The sequence below is a fragment of the Daktulosphaira vitifoliae genome, unplaced genomic scaffold (assembly GCF_025091365.1).
Source record: "Daktulosphaira vitifoliae isolate Bord-2020 unplaced genomic scaffold, ASM2509136v1 Scaffold_5, whole genome shotgun sequence".
In the NCBI taxonomy this organism is placed as follows: Eukaryota; Metazoa; Arthropoda; class Insecta; order Hemiptera; family Phylloxeridae; genus Daktulosphaira; species Daktulosphaira vitifoliae.
In genome coordinates this window covers 15,204,804-15,224,466 of record NW_026099576.1, presented here as the reverse complement: position 1 = coordinate 15,224,466, position 19,663 = coordinate 15,204,804, and the positions used below count along the sequence as shown (strand labels likewise).

The window sequence follows — 19,663 nt, the reverse complement described above, 5'->3', positions numbered from 1 at the left end:
NAAACATTTTATACATAAAAAAAAAGAAATGCATTATGAATAGAGGAATTTTCTATTATAATATCTTACTAACTGACACTATTGCTTAAAGTGCTTGAGGATATATCCATGTTTACAGTTGAGTTCTGACGTTTCGGACTCATTGCAGAGTCCATCTTCAGAGTGATGGTTGCTAGTCGGTGGCTGCAACTATACTGGCCAACTATACGGTGGCTAACTATACTTTTAGGATAGTATAGTTGCAGCCACCGACTAGCAACCATCACTCTGAAGATGGACTCTGCAATGAGTCCGAAACGTCAGAACTCAACTGTAAACATGGATATATCCTCAAGCACTTTAAGCAATAGTGTCAGTTAGTAAGATATTATAATAGAAAATTCCTCTATTCATAATGCATTTCTTTTTTTTTATGTATAAAATGTTTTTCATTATTATATAAAATATGAATTAAATATTACTAGTCTTTCTATTTTTGTAATTTTTCTAAGCCTTGACACAGCTGTTTTACTATAGTATGGGTAGTTAAAAGCAGTGATTTCCCGTTGTCTTATGCGCTGGGGTCATGTTTTGTTTTTGTCATCGTAATAACGGTCATATGGTCACCCATCTGTGAGCCTACAGTGGTAGTTGAGATCTAATGTTAGAGCTATTCAGTAACTAGTGTGTCTACTGTACTACATTACGTCTTCACACAAATAAATTCTAATAAGTATTAAAAAAATAATTATTGTATTATAATATACATATAAAGTACTCAATTAAAATGTAAATTTTGAAGTTTATAATCTATTAAATGTTCCGCCATCCTTGATTTTTTATACTGAAAACATGAAGAATACAAAAATCATTGAGATATTATTGTTGTTCGAAATTAAAACTTTTTATTGATTATTATGACGAATTTTAATTAGATTATTTTAATAAACAATGAAAATTTTGCTCTAATCAATATATTTAAGTGATGCTAGTGAATCCGAAATTGAATTAATTACTTAATTTTTTGTTACAACACTTCTTCAATGTGATTAATTGGTAGGATCAATTTAAGGGTTTAAATGATTCGAAAAGTATAATATATTAATTAATAAACTTTAGGTGGTTATAGCCTATAGTTTATAGGTTTTATTGTTCCTGACTAACAAATTGTTTTTACTTAAAAATTGAATTAATATTTGTGTTGGTCGATTAAACTTTCATTGAATGTATTTTTTTATTTAAAAAATTTCTTTATACTTAATTCATTTTATCTGTAATAAAAATTAAAAAACCTTACGGACAAGGCCTATTAAGGGTAGGTGGTTTGACCCAAAATAATGGAACTCTTACAAAAGAATGCTATCGTTGGCCATAATAACAAGGTCCGGATTGCGTTTTTTTTTTACTTTTTTTGTTATTATTAATAATAAAAAAAAAAAAAAAATTCGAGGCAACTTTCAGAGATGATCAGTACAGGATTACCATAAGTGTATTGCACCAGGGCCTTAAAATTTTAAGACTTTTTAGTGGTCTTGTATTTTTAGAGTGTTCCAAAAATTTTATGTGAGCTAAGCTATATTTATAATTCCTACAAACAAATAAATAATGATAATTTATTTAAGCATTATAAACAATGAAATAAAATATAAATTAAAATTTTCAAATAAGTATACCTTGTTAACTTATTATTTATAATTGTAGACTTGGTCCACTAAATACTAGTCCAATATCATTTCAGTTTGGACTCGTGCAGTGCGGAGTGTTATATGCGAATAACAAATGTATTAAATGGTTTGTGTAATAGGGTATTTAATTATTACCAGAGGTTATAAATGAAATGGACGGAAGGTAATTGAATAAAGACGGGCCATATAAAATTAATACAGTTAAGATTGGGGTATAAATTAATGTACCAAAAATAAATATTACTATTTAATTTCTATTATAATGTATCTTAATTCATTTATTACTAAAATTAGAATCGTTAAACAGGTTCTATTTACAATCTTTTTGTATTAAATTTAAAATAACTAAATTAAGGTCAATGATTATGCTGTTATAATATTAATATTCGTGTATATCATATAAATATTTACTTATTTCAATAAATATAATTAAATTTATTAATGTATACAATTTCAATTTTAATTTTTAAATTCCATATGTATAATTAATAAATTAACAAGTAAATAAATCTAATTTATTTGTTTATGAAACATAAAAACTTCATGTGTATAACGCTACTCATCGAATTTTCTTAAAATAATAATTTTATAGTGATTTAGTTTTATTTGCTTTTGTTAGTTATGTATATCCATTTATTTGTTACAAAATAATTTTTAGATACATCTTTTGTATCTTATAGGGATGTCAACTCAATTTTTTTAAATGGAAACAAATGTATTAAATTAACTTATGAAATAGAAAATTATCTAATTAAGAAAATAACTGGTCGTTGACAACTTTTTGACTAATTACTTCCAAAGTAATTTGTTATTTTCATTAAAAAATATCAAAAGAAAGCTTTTTATCTTTAGCATACTGTATTAAAATTTTATAACAATTTTAAAATGCAGAAAAATAATTTTAATAATGCAATTTTTACGGTAGCACGATTTTAATTAATATGGGAAAAGGGATAATCATAAGAATTTTTTTATCATTGATTCATTGAGAAACATATTGAACTTATAGAAATCAATAAAACATTTATTAATATTATTTTTATTTTTTTGATTAATTAAGTGATTCACGATTTGTGAAAAATTCTATGTTTAGATGTAAATTGAGAATATGTGTGCGTTGCCCAATTCATTTAAATTCAATTTATTTAAAATAAATAGTACTTATTTTTACTTTTTCATATCTAATTATTAGTAAAAAAATCTTATATAACTATAAAGTATTTAAATTCAATTACATTTTCATACAAAGAATCATACATTATTTTATATAAAATACTTTATGATACATTCGTAGTATTTATAAATAAAATACTATATCTATCTCATAAGTAATTTTTATATAGTCAGTTGTCCATTTAGCATATAATAAATAAATTTTAAAGTTCTATAAATTCATGAAACCTTAGAGCTTTTTTTATTTTATTAATATGGACGGTTTTAATAGAATTTAATGATTTTAAATTACATTTATTTAGGAACCGGGATTTTGTTTTGGTAAAAATAGTGGCTATAATATGCTAACCACAAGTCTTAAATAGTGCCTTTAACGTTTTTAGGAGTAACTGCAGCATCATTTATTGTTTTAACTCAATGATGCTAAAATCGTTAACAGATCTTACACACTATATAAATGGTATATTTACTTATGTACCAAACATACTTTTTTGTTTAAAAACGAAAAAATAAACAACAAATGTGTAAAATAAATGGAATTTTTAAAAACTTTTTCTAAGGCTTGGGATGTCTACAAATTCTGATTTATGACAAGATATTCACAGAAAATATAAATAACATACACATATTTGTGATTTATACATCACAAAAACTTGATTGTTTTGTTCAAGAATGATTTCCAGAGGGCTTAGTATGTTGAATTAAATATAATAAGTTGAATTAAAAAATATACGCTTCTAAGATGTCATTCAAAAAACAACTACTGTTGACATTATATTTTATTGTTATTGTTTAATCCAAGTCTGTCCTTGGGAATATTAGTTCGGTCTTCTTTTTTTTTAAATAGGAACAATAACAAAGACCATTGCGTAAGTGACAAAAGTATTGTCAGAGTCACATATTCTATTAGTGTCGTATTTACTGTTTGGCTGAGATGGACGGCGTCAATAGACTGACTAAGTATTATATTGATAGCGTATACTGAATAATGTCATAAACAATGTATACTGGTTCAAAGTAGCTCTCTTCTCGATGTTATTTCTTTGGTATTTTTCCACTCAGTTGTGTATTTTTTCAACAATTTTCATCCAATTAGGGTCCAAAGTAGGAAGTCGGACAAAGAAGAAATACCCATTATTATTTTTAATAACAATGTGGTTTGACGACGAAAACAAGTATATTCTATAATGAAGCATTTTCTAATTTTCACATTTTTCTAAATTTTTTTTTTTGCAGCAAACGATTGCAGCTCATATGATTCCTAAATTTATTTTATTTTAGACCAAATTTAATTTTAATTAAAAATGAAACCGAGATAAACAAAGGTGGGCTTTGTCGTTACATTATTTACTCGGTATGTTATTGCATTTTATAGTGCCAACATCAAGTTACGCAAAACCGTGACAATATCGTGGCCTAAAAATAAATTACATTATGACCGTAGAATCCTTTTAATTAATTACAGTGTATATAGACATACAAGAGACCAGTGTTGTGTGTGTTTAGCGTTATTGTTATATTAAGGTCGATCTTAAACAAGATGTCTGCTGTATACACGTGAAAATTAATTACTTAGATTTTTTTGGAGTTAAATTCTGCCGTAAAAATCATTAAAGTACAGCTGCATAAATAAAAATTACATTTTCCGGCTATTTATTTACTTTACAGTTACCTTCTTAAACAAATTTCATAGTATTTAACGTTAATGAACATTCTACAAGCTCGTTCGAAAAATAATTTGCTTATTAACTTACAATTTAAGAAATATTTATTGCCATAACTGTTTTATCTTATAACAAATAAGTGAGACTAAATGTTTTTATTTAAATATTAGTTTTTGATAAAAGTTTTTATACTTGACTTGCTCACATACTTTAAAAAAAAAAATTCATGTATCTGAAAAGTATTACAGCTTTTGAAATTTACAAAAATGAAATTAATTATTTTCATCTTAGTTCAAAATTGTTACACTTAAAAAATGTATGTAAGATTAATTGTAATTGAGACAATTTTTCATTAATATTGATGAAACTTTAAGGTAAACAAAATTTAAATTATTTTATCTTAATTATTTAGTACATGTATTTCAATTGCAAAATAACTTCGACTGTTGCTTATTGAATCAATTGTTTGGGTATTCAATAAAAATAATTAACTGTTTCAAATTTAGTATAAAACTAGTCCTATTTTGATGGAAAAAAATATAAGTCAATAATTTTAATTATTTCAATTTATTGAATAGGTAATGAATGCATAAAAAGATTAATAAACTAATCGAATAAATACAATGTGAATTAAATATACTGAAAATAGTAATTATCAAATAAATTAAAACGGTAGCATAGTGGAATCGTAGCACAGTAAGGTAGTGTTATAGTGGGACAAGTATAGATGATATCTGACAGTGATCACTGTCATAAGAAACGCTTCGATACAAATCTGTAGATAGTATATAATTTTAAGAAATTGGTGGATTATCTAAAAAGCAAAATGAACTCATATTTTTTTTTTACTTCTAGTACATTTTAATAAATATTTAAAAGACGCAGTATTCCCAACATTTTCAAAAGTTAAGTTGAAAAGTTCTAATTTTTATACAAACTTTCAAGTTTTCAAAAAGTCAGAAAAACTTTTCTTAATTTTGAAGAGGCAAAATAATCAAAATAAGTTTAATTGTATATTTAATGTAACTTAGATTCATGTAAATTTTATATTTATTGGTGGACTCATTACTATGGCAAACTCTTATAAGGCATTTTAAAATAAAATTTGAACACAAAAATAGCATGTTTTTTAACTACGGCAGCCACGTAGAACATAAGTCGTCGGGACAATTTTTTTTTTAAATTATAGTATGTAACAAAAGTTTTAATTTGACATATAGTTAAAGGACGCAGTATTTCCGGAACATTTTCAAATATTAAGTTGAAAAAGTTGAGTCGTGTAAAAAAGTTGCTATTTTGAATCCTCTCTTGTGGGCGGGTAAAGGGTCAGATTTTCAAAACAATGATATCTAACAAAAGAAAAATATCTAAGGTTTTAATATAAAAAAAATTATTTTGATTTGTTCATTTTTCAATAAGTTATTGCAATTTTTAGAAAAATAAGTGAAATAATGTCAAAATTTACCGATTAAAAATCGTAATTTTTGGGGGGATTTTCACCATTTACGAGCAACGAGGAATAATTTTTTAATTTTTGAGGGTAATGTCTTCAATTAAATACGATTTGTGATCTTTTGATGTATCGCTGAGAAAAATCGGTCCAGTGAGAGCTGAGAAAAAGTAGTGACAGACACAAAAAAAATAAAAAAAACACATTATGATAAAATTAATAACTCTCAGATTCGTATCGAGCTAATAATTAGTAGCTTTAAGTTATTGAGTAAATAGTAATTTTATTTAATAAAAGGCATTAAATTAAATTATTTATTAAGTGGAAAATAAAAAAATAGTTTCATCATATCTTTTCTATTTCTTTTTTCTATCGTGGTATCTTATCACGAGAATGAAATTATAACCTTTAAATTTTTGATAAAAATAATTGTTTGAAAATGAAATTATTTAGAAATTAATTCTTATTTTAAGTTTACTGCGAGGTTATTTAATTTTTATCGGACAAAATTGGAATGAGAAACCCACAGAAGTAATACGGTAACTCAACTAGTTATCGAACAATTATGGATTTATTTAACCTCAAAATTATATAATAGATTTGATCGCGCTTGATTATCATACTAGAAAGTGATAACAACAATAATGATGGTCACCGACCAATGTAATGTTAGAAAAGTTTGATCTACGCACGTGCAAGGACAAATCGTCGGCTTCAATTAAAAATTATAATAAAGGTGTTTTATTATAATTTTACAGTCCACTATTTAATAATAGTATTTACGATTTATCTATTTTACTTGTTGAACCAGTTCGAAACAAGATTTGTTATTGCAAATTAACTTCTAATATCTGGTTATAAAATTAATCATATTATCTACTTTAAAATTTTAATACTTGTAGCATAAAATCCAAATCTACTAGATTGAATTTAATTTAAAAAAAACCAAGTAATTGAACGGAATTTTGATTGCTCATAGCACATTTAAATGCCAACATAACAAATTTAAATTTGACATTAAAATCATACATGACTAATTAACAAAATAACTCAACTTTAATGTTTATTAGGTAATATTTCAAGTAATACCAATGGTGTTCACGTATTGAGGGTGTTCAGTATTTGATCATTTACTTCATCATTTCTATTGATTAATAATAATGAGAATAATGTTTAAAATTAATCGTAATTGTTCCATAAATGTAAATAATGTCAGATACGCGTATTAGTATAAATATTGACGTGTTCGCCAAATTCATGGTAAAATGAATTGATTAACTTGAATATGGGAGAAAAGTTTTAAGTAAATAAAACAATTAACTTATACTTTATATACGCTAATTAAAACACGTGTATAATTTCAATCTATTAGCATTGAGTAATCAATACTAATAGTCACTAAGTATTATAAGGATAATTTTATATTATGTACAATGTCGCCATTATAGTGGTTTTAATATTTCTATTCTATCACTATAAACCTTTAACATTTATTAACATCGACTAGCCTATCTACAAAGTTGAAAGCAATCTAATTAAAATTACAACATTCCACCGTCAGTGACCATAACATCAGCTGGTAATTTTAATTGTCTATTCCGCAGTTTAATTTCGAGTTGACGTTCTATTAGTTTCAAAGCATCCTGGTCGCCGTAAATGCCTTTTGGTGTGTGTATATTGTAAAATGTAGTAGTTACGACTTTCCATCTCTGCGATTGACTTACTGCTTTTTATCGTCTTGGAGGGTCGGTTAAATTAAACCACATAGGCTTCCCGTATGTTCCGAGACGAGGTGGTTGTACTTCTGACAATTAAAGGTCTGTTTTATTACGTACAATAAAATGCATGATACCGCTGTCTAATTCATTCTTTACTTTATTTCAAGAAAAATAAATACTTAGTGAAAGTTTAAACTTTGTATCCAAAGGTTGGCCGAACCTCTTCGAGAAATATTATTCTGTAAGTATTTAAAGTATTTTTATTTTTCTGCGACTGTATTGTCCTGCGGTTCAAATCCATCTGTCTGACTTTGGTATATGGTGTACAGAGGTCGATCCTTTCAAATGCCCTTTATTTGTAAATGGAATTATTATTCAAAACGCATCCAACGATCGCATGAACGGCACATGAGTAACCAAACTGTTTGTCGAATGTGGCCGACAATGGTCCAAAATCAGAATTTTAAAGTATAATAATATGGTGATTGACGACAACGTTGTCAGACTGTAAGACCATCATTAGACTTTTGGTTGTAAATTTTATATTTAAGAACTTTGTGTTTTGAAATGAAAAACCAATGCAATATAACAGAAAATAAAGTTTGGCAGACGTCTAAAAATATTATATTTAAGAGTTCATTTCAAATTATTTTTTGTAATAATTTACTATTTAGTATTGTAAAATCAAATATGTATACGCTCTCTACACAAACAAGCAAAATGCTCCCTTCTCTTAACCAACATTTTCTCTGTAATATTAAATAATATACATTAATATGTATTATATATATATATAATTATAAAGTGATTTTTTTATCATAACTCACTCAATTATTTACAGAATAATAATAATTTAAACATTTTTTTTTTATTATCATTAGTTACACATTATTCTTGAATTATTAACTATGTAATACTTTTTAAGTTCATCCCTTATGTCTGGTAAGGGTGTCAAATTTGTTTTTTTAATTGGGAACAGACATTTTGAATTTAATAAAATGTTTGAGTTTTTAATTTAATAGTAATAGGCATTTAAATTTATAGTATAACTTTATTTGTTTATTAGATATAGACATTTAAAGTTTCAAATTTTTGAGGTAATATACAATGTATATGTTTATTATACATGTATAATACATATGGGATTACAAATACAGGTATCTAATTGGTTTTTTTATGACATCGATATTAGAAGTTACACAACATTGTTATTATCAATTGTGTAATACACATTGTTGCGAGTTTATAAATTCACCAACTGACAATATAGAAAGGATATCTATTGATAGTCATAATTAATTATAAATAATCCTTGACTGTGACAGCAATGTCATAAAAAACCAATTAGCTACCTGTATTTGTAATCCCTTGTGTATTATACATTTATATAAACTCAAAAATTTGAAACTTTAAATGTTGATGCCCAATAAACAAATAAAGTTATACTAAACATTCAAATACCATTGATTATTAAATTAAAAACTCAAACATTTCATTAAATTCAAAATATGTGTTCCCGTTTAAAAAAACAAAGTTGACACCCTTACCAGACATAAAAGGTGAACATAAAAAGTATTACATAGTTAATAATTTAAGAATAATGTGTAACTAAAGATAATAAAAAAAATAAATGTTTAAATAATTATTATTCTGTAAGTAATTGAGTGGGTTATTATAAAAAAATCACCCTGTATATCTAAACATTAGACCAGTGCTTTTTGTTTCGCATAGTATCTAGTAGCATATAATATGATTAGTGATCAATCACTAATCATATTTGAATCTAAATGAATCAAAATTATAATTTTACATTATACTTAATAACTGTAGGCTATTGTATCAAATTCCCTTTATGGTGGTGTTGAATTAAACTCAATTATAAATTAGCTTAAATGTAGATTTATGAGCTTATTTTCTATTTATCATTTATTTTAAAACTATATTGTTTAATATGGATCGTTTCATGTAAGCAAATAAATGGTAAAAAGAAAAAATAGTTGCGCTGGTGACTGACGGTAGTCTTCAACTTTTAATATATACTTTGCTGGAGATCTGATGCTACTCTTTCAGCGGCTCATTAGTTTGTGAAGGATTATGATGACCAGTAGTACTCCAAAGGCAGGACTTAGGATGAGCCAAGAAACGTATTATAGTATCTTCATCATAAAATTTATTCTTAAAGGAAAATACCTGATAATTCAAAAAAGAGATTCAAAAGAAAACTTTGTTATCTATACGTTTAATATAAAGTAAAAAAAATGTATTATATTGGTTAATGATTAAAACGTAAATTATAGTTATAATTAAAACAAAAATTATTTTTAAAATTTAGAAATAGAAATTATTAACAAGTGCCACAAAAAAATTGGGACGGGCAATATGTATGAAAATATTTGGGATTATTATTCAATTATTATGTATAGACATGAAGTATCGTTATTGTTTGGAGTTTTATTAAAGAACACACGAAGGCTAACAGATAAAACTAAAAGAATAAATCGCATCGAAGCTAATAAGTCACGCTTTGTCTATGACAATCAAATAAACACTTTTTAATAAAATGTACAATAAAGTTATCTATGTGTACTGAGGTTTGTATAGAATCCAAATAGATTCATTTTTGTTAGATAATATTTTAATTTTTTGGAGGATTAACATTGTTTAGATAACAGTTATTGAACCATGTAATATGACTAGAATAAGAATGCAAATAAAAATAATTTTCTTTATTATTGCTCGGAGCTTTAATAAAAATTCATTAATTTGAAATAAGATTTCAATGATAGATCTAAAACTGTGCATTATGAATTGTCAGAGGAGTCAACATGTGCTAAACAAATATTTAATGTGTGTGTATATATCCACTCATTTCAGTATAATTCCTCCAGTGTAGTTAAAAATAATTTTATACACGACAGAACGTGGAAACAAAACGGAAACTATTAGTTGAGGTTTCTTCTAATTTAAATCATCAATTTTCTTTACAAAATGGTTCAAAAAAAAAATTTGAAAAGAAGTCATTTTTGTCAAGTACTTTTTTTTGTGGTATAATCCGATATTATATTTGTATAAAACTCAGTATATAACATTAATACTTATACGATATGGTAATTTTAAACTGTTTGTATGAAGTTACATTTCGAAAAAAGTATGGGTATATCTGATACTGTCATGCACCAATCCATTGATGTTATATTCCTATTTCCAATATAGGCTAACTAATCTGATTATTTATTTTCGTTATACCCAACCGGAAGTGTGTGTCTTATTTAATCTATGATTATATACAAATGTGAGAGTATTTTTACTGATATTATGTTTATTATAAAAAGGTCAACAATTTTTACGGATCCTCTGAAAAGATAAATTATAAAATTAACGCATATAATACATTTAAGTAAGGCATCAAATTTTGTGTTTTGAATTGTATTTTATTTAAAACCAACTATTAACTTTGAATAGCATTGCACACGAATTTTTACTTGGAGCGCCTTATGGTCTTTGGAGGGAGTTTGAGAAGGCTGATGAATTGTTTTTTATTTTTTTATGTTTTCATTTTGTTTTCAAAATAATGTTCAATGAATTGTTTCATTATTATCAGATAAAACCATTTACTGATAAATTTATAAATCAAAAGCGGTCATAAGCTCTTCACCATTAAAATCGAGAAAATAGTTACAGATAAAATTTTAAATGTATAATTTTTTTTTTTGCTTATTCTCATTATGTTTGAAACAGTCGTATATAAATTTTAATGGGTAACAATTATTCCGGTAAATTTTTATCTGAAACGTTAATTGATGTGAGTTTATTTTGAAACAGTTCCTCTTATAAAAAAGAATAGATGGAATTATTACTAGTAGATTTTACTACATCTGAGCTTAAGTTTCTCATATTTTAAGTATTTATTTATTATTAATATCAAATACGAAATAAATACTATTTATTAAGGAGTTATCAAAGTTGTACGATACGATAAGGTTTCATAATAGTTGCTAGCGTTAATATTATAATGTAATATAACATACCTCTATACGTTATAGTGGTTCGATATTATAATTGGTATTTGTGGCACGATAGATTTAATTAGAATTTTCACATGATATACGACTTTGCAGTACTACACATATTATTGTCGTTGGTGAGCATTAATTACATGATATCATATTATTCGCATAATTTATACTTATTTAATTCTGTGTGTCACAAAATGCCATTAATAATTTAAATTGAAAATTAATTTCTATAAGATATAGTTAACTATAATATAGTCTAATTTTCGTTTACCAAAAGTTATAAAATATTAAAAAAATAAAAATTTAATTTTTATTTCGATTATAAATGATAATGACAATATTGTTAGTTCAATAGTTTATATAAAACAAAAGTACCAAAGAAAACGTATAGTGAAATTTATTTATTGCAATTTTATTCATTTATTAAAAATTATCTAAAAATTAAATGAATATTAATGGGAAGGAAAAAAGTCATAAGGATTTAAAGTTTAATTATATATTCTAGTTCGTAGTGAAAAATAATTACAAAAGTGTTTTTTCATTCGAGTACCCCAAGAGGTAAAAGTAGGTAGATAAAAATCGAAATTCATATGTTTTCTACGGTTAATATTAGTTTTAACTTGAATATAATACGTTTTATTTAAATTTATTGCAGCCAGTTGACGCTGAGTTATGTATTTACAGTTAAAAATATTTTAATCTAGTAAAAATTCAGTAAAATAAATATAATAAAGTTACTTCCTACTTTTCAACAAATCAGTTGAAATTGTAATAACATGATTTATGGCGTACCCATATAAAACAAATTTTAATTTTCTCTAAAGTTTTAATTATAACTAACCACCCAAAAAATGAAAATAATTTAACATTTTAATGTTTCATTAATGTTAAATATACATGGCTAATTTTTTATTATTGTCTATTATACTTATTACTTAGTATCATTTTACATAGTTATACTTTTGCATACCGTTAAAGTCATACTAATATTTCAACATTATCATAAGACATAAAAGAGTATGATTTCTAAATTGTGAATCACAATAAGAGTATATCGACTTAAGTTGAAAATATTTTTAAAAAGGCAATTTTACACATTTTTATTTTACTGATTTAATAGAATCATTTATTTTAATATAGTCCGATTCTTATGAGTTTTATTCATTTTTTTATAACAACTTAAATTGTAACTTGAAAAGTATATCTATTTTATTTGTACACTTATCAAATTAATAATACATTTCTGAATAATTTTGTTACAGGTCTCTTTTTGGTCCACAAGCCCTGATTTAACTAACAAACAGCGTTTCGAGTACTTTTCACGCACAATACCATCTGATCTGTACCAAGTTAAGGCTATGGTAGAAATCGTTCGAACTCTCGGCTGGAGTTACATATCCGTTATTTACGAAGAATCAAATTACGGCGTCAAAGCTTTTCAGGAATTAGAGGTACTGTTGGCCGAATACGATATATGCATTGCCGTGAAAGAAAAATTGGTCAAGGATTCTGGTGTAGCCGAGGAAAAGGCTTATGATGAAATCGTGCTCAAACTATTAAAAAAGCCAAGAGCTAAAGGTAAAAGATGATTAACATTTTTCAGTTGAACTTTAAAAACATACTTTTTGGGTAGATACTTACTATACATTCGATTTTGCTATCGTAGACCGCATCTGTATGATATTAAGGCTTTATTTACCTTAAAATAATAATACCAATAATGGATTATAGGATTTTTTAGAGCAAGGATAAAATAATCATTTAAAGGCAAACGCAAAGAGGTCAAATCATACATACCTGTCTATGTTTCTTTCTGGATATACAATTTTATAATTCAAGTTAAATATACTGGCGTTTATTATGCTAGAAAGTTTTAGGACATTCGTATTTGCAGAATACCTGAAATATATACATAACTATGATTAGTTTTAATCGAACGTTTATTAATGAATTAACATACACCAACAATATATATATATATAAAATTTAATTAACAGCTAGTTTAACACTTTCATCTAAAAAATATTGAACAATATTTAAGTGTCTTAAATAATATACAATGTAGCCTGTTTTATGTGTATATAAAAATATACTAATAATTTTAAGAGTTATACAAATCCCAATATTAAGCATCTGTAGTTTAAATAGTAATTATATGTATTGAAAAAGTTAACTCATGTATAATATCAACGAAGATAAACCTGGAGATATCTTTAATAGAATAGAAAATGTCAAATAACTTTAAAGAATAATTGAAAACCTCCTTTACATAAAATAAAAAATATTGCGTTTGTAAAAAAACAATTACTTGTAACACCATTATATTTATTCATAGATAGATAATATTTTTGATTCCAATATTTTTGTACTTATTAACTTATTATTATTAACTTTATGGTAAAATAGCGTTATAACTTATCGTTCTAGGAATACTCATACAATTTATCAAACGAATTTTATAAGTTTTATTAAGAACCGTTTAAGTCGTAAATCCCAATCGCTATACAATTCGACTTCTTGGAGAGTTTTATACTAAAGTAGTATAAAACTAAGTCCACAAGTGTTTGTTTTTCTTAGAATGTTGTTAATCGTAACGAATGTTATGATAATATAAGGTTTTGTTTTTGATATGTTGTAAAATATGATTGTACTGTGCTTCATTTCTATTGCGATGCAATTTTTTCCATCCAAAATAAAATTCTACTCACAAATACCATACTGTACTTGAATATAAGACAGTATTTTTTTTCACGTTTTCCCAGATCCTTTTACAATCGTATATAAAGTTCCAACGTCTAAACGAAAAATGAATAGAATATACGTGAGTTTATGACGGAAAGGCACGATTATCATTTCAGCCGTGTCCACGTCGAAGAAAATGAATTCACTGAAAACACGTTACCAACAAATGTTCATCTGAAAAATAGTATATAATATGGCCAGTGCTTGGTTGTCCTAATATTGTATAACAGTTTAATAAGCCCTAGAACAATCGATTACGAACACTTGGCTCGGTCATCATCGACCGCTGAGAAAAAACAAACAGAGTTCGTATAAAAATGCTCTAAGTTTTCGCAAACCACCTTAGCGGTCATGTTGTCTAAACAATATTAATACACACCCATTGATGTGCATGGTTGTTTCATATTGAATGAGCTGGTATTTTCGAAAAAAGTCCATTTAGAAATAATTTGAAATGTAATTGAACAAAAGGATTTTATAGATATATTTATGAAAGACAATTTTAATTGTAGTGTCCGTAACTCAGACTTCAATTGCATTTTTATTTACTAGAATTAGTGATTGAAAAAAAAAATTTTTAAATAAATTAAAGGGCGCTTTAAGAAATTTAATGTTATATTTATTTGTATTATCTCTATATTGTATATATTGTATGTTTATCACTCGAACAATTAATGGTAATTCATCTATCATTTAAACATAAACCAATTAACATATTGAAAATGACATATTGTGGGTTTTATAACAATAATAATGGTATTGAAGATGGAAAGTACATTGAACTTTGATATTTTTAAAAATCTGCGTTTACTTTAATGTTAATAATACGGAAATCATATTAATTTTACAAAAGAAGGTGTTTGTGTAATGGCACATTGGCAACAAAGAGGGTATAATAGTGATAATAAAAGATTACAGTCGTTTACGCACCATTTGAAGCTTTAAAAATGTATATTTATGTAGATGTACGAAAGAAGAATGATGTCTCAACGTAATGAGGTCCATTCGGAGGGATATGATGTCGTCGTTGGTTTGCATACTTTTAGAGATCTATGCAGAGAAATTGCTAAAAAACAAAAACCTTTTGATAGTGTCATCAATTTTTTTTAGCTTTTATTCAAATTTTAAACGCCTTTGCAAACATAATATCTAGTAACAAAAGATGATCGTTTGGAATGATGAATTATTATGTTTAATTTAAGAAAAAAAAATATATAAAATCTGCCATGTGGCAATATCCCAAGAAATACATCATTTGTTTTATATCGGATAGAAATATATACTATATTATATTCAGGCATTTTTTACAACATTTTCCTTTGTATATTCGAATTTGTTTATAGAAATAACTCGAGAGTTGAAATGGTACTGATTGGTAATGTTCAATACGTGCTGTTAGTTTTTACTTCGATCGATTCCCTTTTTTTTTTTATAGCTCAAATTGCATATTCTTTAGATGCACATATGTCAAAATATTTTTTAATCTCTTTAAGTTACATTTTTTATAGTTATCATATGTCTTTCGTCAGTAGATAAGTAAATTTTATGTATTATTTTTCTTGTATAGTTAGGATTAATAATCCAAATTTTTCTTAAATAAAATAATAATGAAATATCAAAATACTACCAACAAAAAAGTAGATTCCAGAATAATTTTTAACGCTGAATAATTGGAATTTGAAGGATTTTTTATTTAATCTACGTTAAAGATTCCTTAAATGGTGCTAGGTAAATATTTCCGTAGAAATAATTTAATAACATTCTTCTTAAAGATATATTAAACTTATTGATTTTTGTCTTTAAATACAAATATGTACACCCTTTTTGAAATACTTAAAGGTATTTTAAAACTATTATGAGAGTGTTAACTTCAACTCGGGTGTGATGTGGTGCAGTAGACACAATAGATGCTGACAAAACTGTAGTGTTAGGTCTCGAATACGACTGTAGACTCATGGTTGGGTGACCATATGAGTGTTTTTACGATGGAAAAAAAACATATGCCTTGCGCATAAGACAACGGGAAATCATTGGTGTTAACCACCCTTACTATAGCAAATCAATTGTGGCAAGGCTTAGCATTTAGAAAAATAGAGAGACTAGTAATATTTAATTAATATTTTACATAATAATGAAATATATATTATACATAAAAAAAGAATTGCATTATGAATTAGGGGCATTTTAGAATTTTTTAGTATATAAATTTTTTAGAATTTCTTATTTATTGACCCTAATCGCGCCAAAAAATAGCAAAATAAGGATTGAGGTAAGCTTTCTTACGAATGCTTGATTTCAAATATAGTGTATAAAATCGTTTAAGAAGAGCGATTATTAGTAATGCCAGTTTACCTTAGTATATCAGGTTTATTCGACATCAGAAATCGATAGGAAAAAAAGACTTCTACCCAAATTTTTAAAATCGTAAAATACAAAACTAAAATTTTTAGATATAGTTTTTGCGTTATGATACCAAATTATAACTTTTTATTTCAATTCTTTTCAAAATTTTTAAATAAAAAATAACATTTAAATCAATTAATAAAAAAAAATATGAATGAATTTTTTTTTCAAAATGACAGATAAAATTATAAAAGATAAATATATCTTATATGTTTAACTTCATCTTAATTTATAATTGTAAATTTTAAAGTTGTTATAAAAGTAAATATTAAGACATGTATCCTTTGAAATAGGACACAAAAAGTAGAGATTTATAGAGATTTGAAATACCGGTTCTCTATTAGTGATAATTTGGTTATGTCAATTTGCATCTTAGAGCTTTTTAATTGAATCAGTATATTATGTATATTTCACATTCAATCAAAAACAAAACAAATAAGTGCTATTATGTTAACTTGTTTATCAACCTTTTTTTCAACTCAAAACTACATATTTTGAAATTGAATAATATTGTGTTGCAAAAATGCACTTTAGAATACTTTGATGCGGTACAAATTTAATTTTATAACAACTTCTAAGACATTGATTACTGCAGATTTAGTATTATATATCCATTTATCAAAACTAAACTAGATGAACAACTTAATAAGAAAAATTAATTATAGTAAGGCTTATTCTAAACATACAAACTTTTATTGCGCATATGTCAGCCAATTTGTTCGATGAGCTATTTCGTCACAAAAGGAACAAACGGCTTTTTCTTTGAACCCAAGTCCAAAAATAAAAGAACTATGTTTGTTTCAAAAAACAATAATCGATACAAACGAGTAGACACATTGTTCTTTCTTATATTGAAAACTGGTGAGAAAACTACCGTTGTCAAATGACAAATGAACAGTACACCACCCACGAGCAAAGAAATGTCTTAACTGAATGTTTTATTTGAATGCACTAAAAAAAAATAAAAGAAGGAAAACATAGTTTTAGATAGTGTTTTTTAAAAGCACAAACAATTTAAGTGTTCTCACAATGTATGATCTTGTATAGACTTATTTTAAAGTTATTTTTTAAATAAAATACCTCAACTGTTGTTATTTTACAAAATGTTCATTTGGTCAAATAAAACAATAAGTTGGTATTTTCCAAAACCAATTATTTTCGAAGAACATAGATATTCAAAACAAAAATAATACTAGTATACCAAACAATTAATTTTTTGTTAAAACTTAAAGTTTCAATCGATAAAAAAATTTATGTAACAATAATGCTTTTTTTGTTTTTACTGTATTATTTTGATTTAAGATGTTAAGTTGTTAAAGTGAATTTTTCATGAGATTCACGAATTATAATAATAATTTCTTAAAAGTTTTTAAGGTTCTCTGACCTATTTAAAAAAATTATTTTATTATACAGGCTAATTAATTTATTGTTAACCATTAAATTTTTTTTAGTGTTATTTATTTTTTAATTTATAAGTAATTTTTAATATTTAACTTCGAAGCGAAACTAGGTATTAGTTTTGCTATGATATGTTTATTTTGTCTGTCTATGAAAATTCTTTGATCTCACTGGACCGATTTTGTTGTTTTATGTGTCTAAAGAACCTGATTATAATCTAGTTTAAAATTTCAGTGCCAATTATTTGAAAAATCTCTTCAATTTTGAATATTATTAAAAATATGTCTCTCGCATATGAACAATTTTTCACTTGGGCAAATAACTATCCCCACTGTTATTTTAATGAAATAAAAATGAAAGTAAATTATTTTATTTTTAATTAAACAAATAATTTAATATTTGAATCAAATTTTAAAATGTAGAAATTGTGAAATTTAACAGATTTGCATCGAAGTCACTTATAAGTCAATAAATAATTCTATATTAAATCCAATAATTGTTTTTCAATAGTGAATTATTATATAGCATCTACATAAAATATTTTATTATCTTATACACATCTGAATGATTATAAAAACATCATTGTACATATATATATATTAATATTAAAAGAATGAAAAAATTATCGAAGATTTATGTTAATTATATATCATTATATGGAATATTTGTGATATTCTAGAAAAACTTGACATTCAGGAACTTCCTTCTTGGTGGAGATGAAATTGGTCTCCATCGACTGATTAAGATGCGTAAAAAGGCGGAATAACATTTAAATATTTTTCATTTAATGTATGTACATTTTTTCAATCATTTTTATTCGACATAATTTTTTTTTTATACTGCTGCAATTGAATTATAGCAAATATTATTTAAATCAGTTGAAAATCAAAATAATTGTCAACATTTTTATAAAGTGAAACGGAATAATACAGTTAAGCAATTTGTTTGATAATATTGTTATTTGTTTTATTGTAATTCAAATTTAACAATAAAAAAAAAATTCATGTGTTTACAAATACCGTGGACTACTGGTAAGCTACCAGTTTTCTTTTCATTATTTTATGCGTTGAATAAATTACCACTGTGATAAATTATAATTATTATGAATTTTACAAAGTTTCTTGTAATGTTATTATCGAAATTTATTTACAAATATAAAATCTTGCGTTGTTTTTAATAACCTAATTTTCTTTCTATTTAAAATTTAATGAATAGAGTTTTAATGCAAACAAGAATATTTAGCAGAAAATGTAATTTTAGTATGCTCTCTAGAAGTATATTGTTTTAATTAGTTATATTAAGTTCCATATTAATGGTCATTAAGATAAATACTATAACTATTAACAGATACTTAAAGTTATGAGCATTTATTAAGTTAACTAATAAATAACTCTTTGTACTTAAAATGTAACCTTATTTTATATGTTTAATTTTA

The 19,663-nt window shown here is 25.2% G+C and overlaps 1 protein-coding gene across 4 annotated transcripts in view; it reads left to right on the top strand.

The window, feature by feature from the left end:
* The window catches only part of LOC126906514 (metabotropic glutamate receptor 2), a 161,839-nt gene that overhangs the window by 53,596 nt on the left and 88,580 nt on the right, over positions 1 to 19,663 (top strand). The window contains exons 1-2 of one of the 4 annotated variants that reach the window (XM_050687062.1): positions 7,583 to 7,768; positions 12,948 to 13,263. In XM_050687062.1, the coding sequence (XP_050543019.1) occupies positions 13,044 to 13,263 (220 nt within the window). In that variant the 5' untranslated portion in view covers positions 7,583 to 7,768; positions 12,948 to 13,043. Of the gene's footprint in view, positions 1 to 7,582; positions 7,769 to 7,806; positions 7,911 to 10,158; positions 10,261 to 12,947; positions 13,264 to 19,663 lie in introns of those variants that run through there. The other 3 variants (XM_050687063.1, XM_050687061.1, XM_050687060.1) reach the window with 3 other exon arrangements.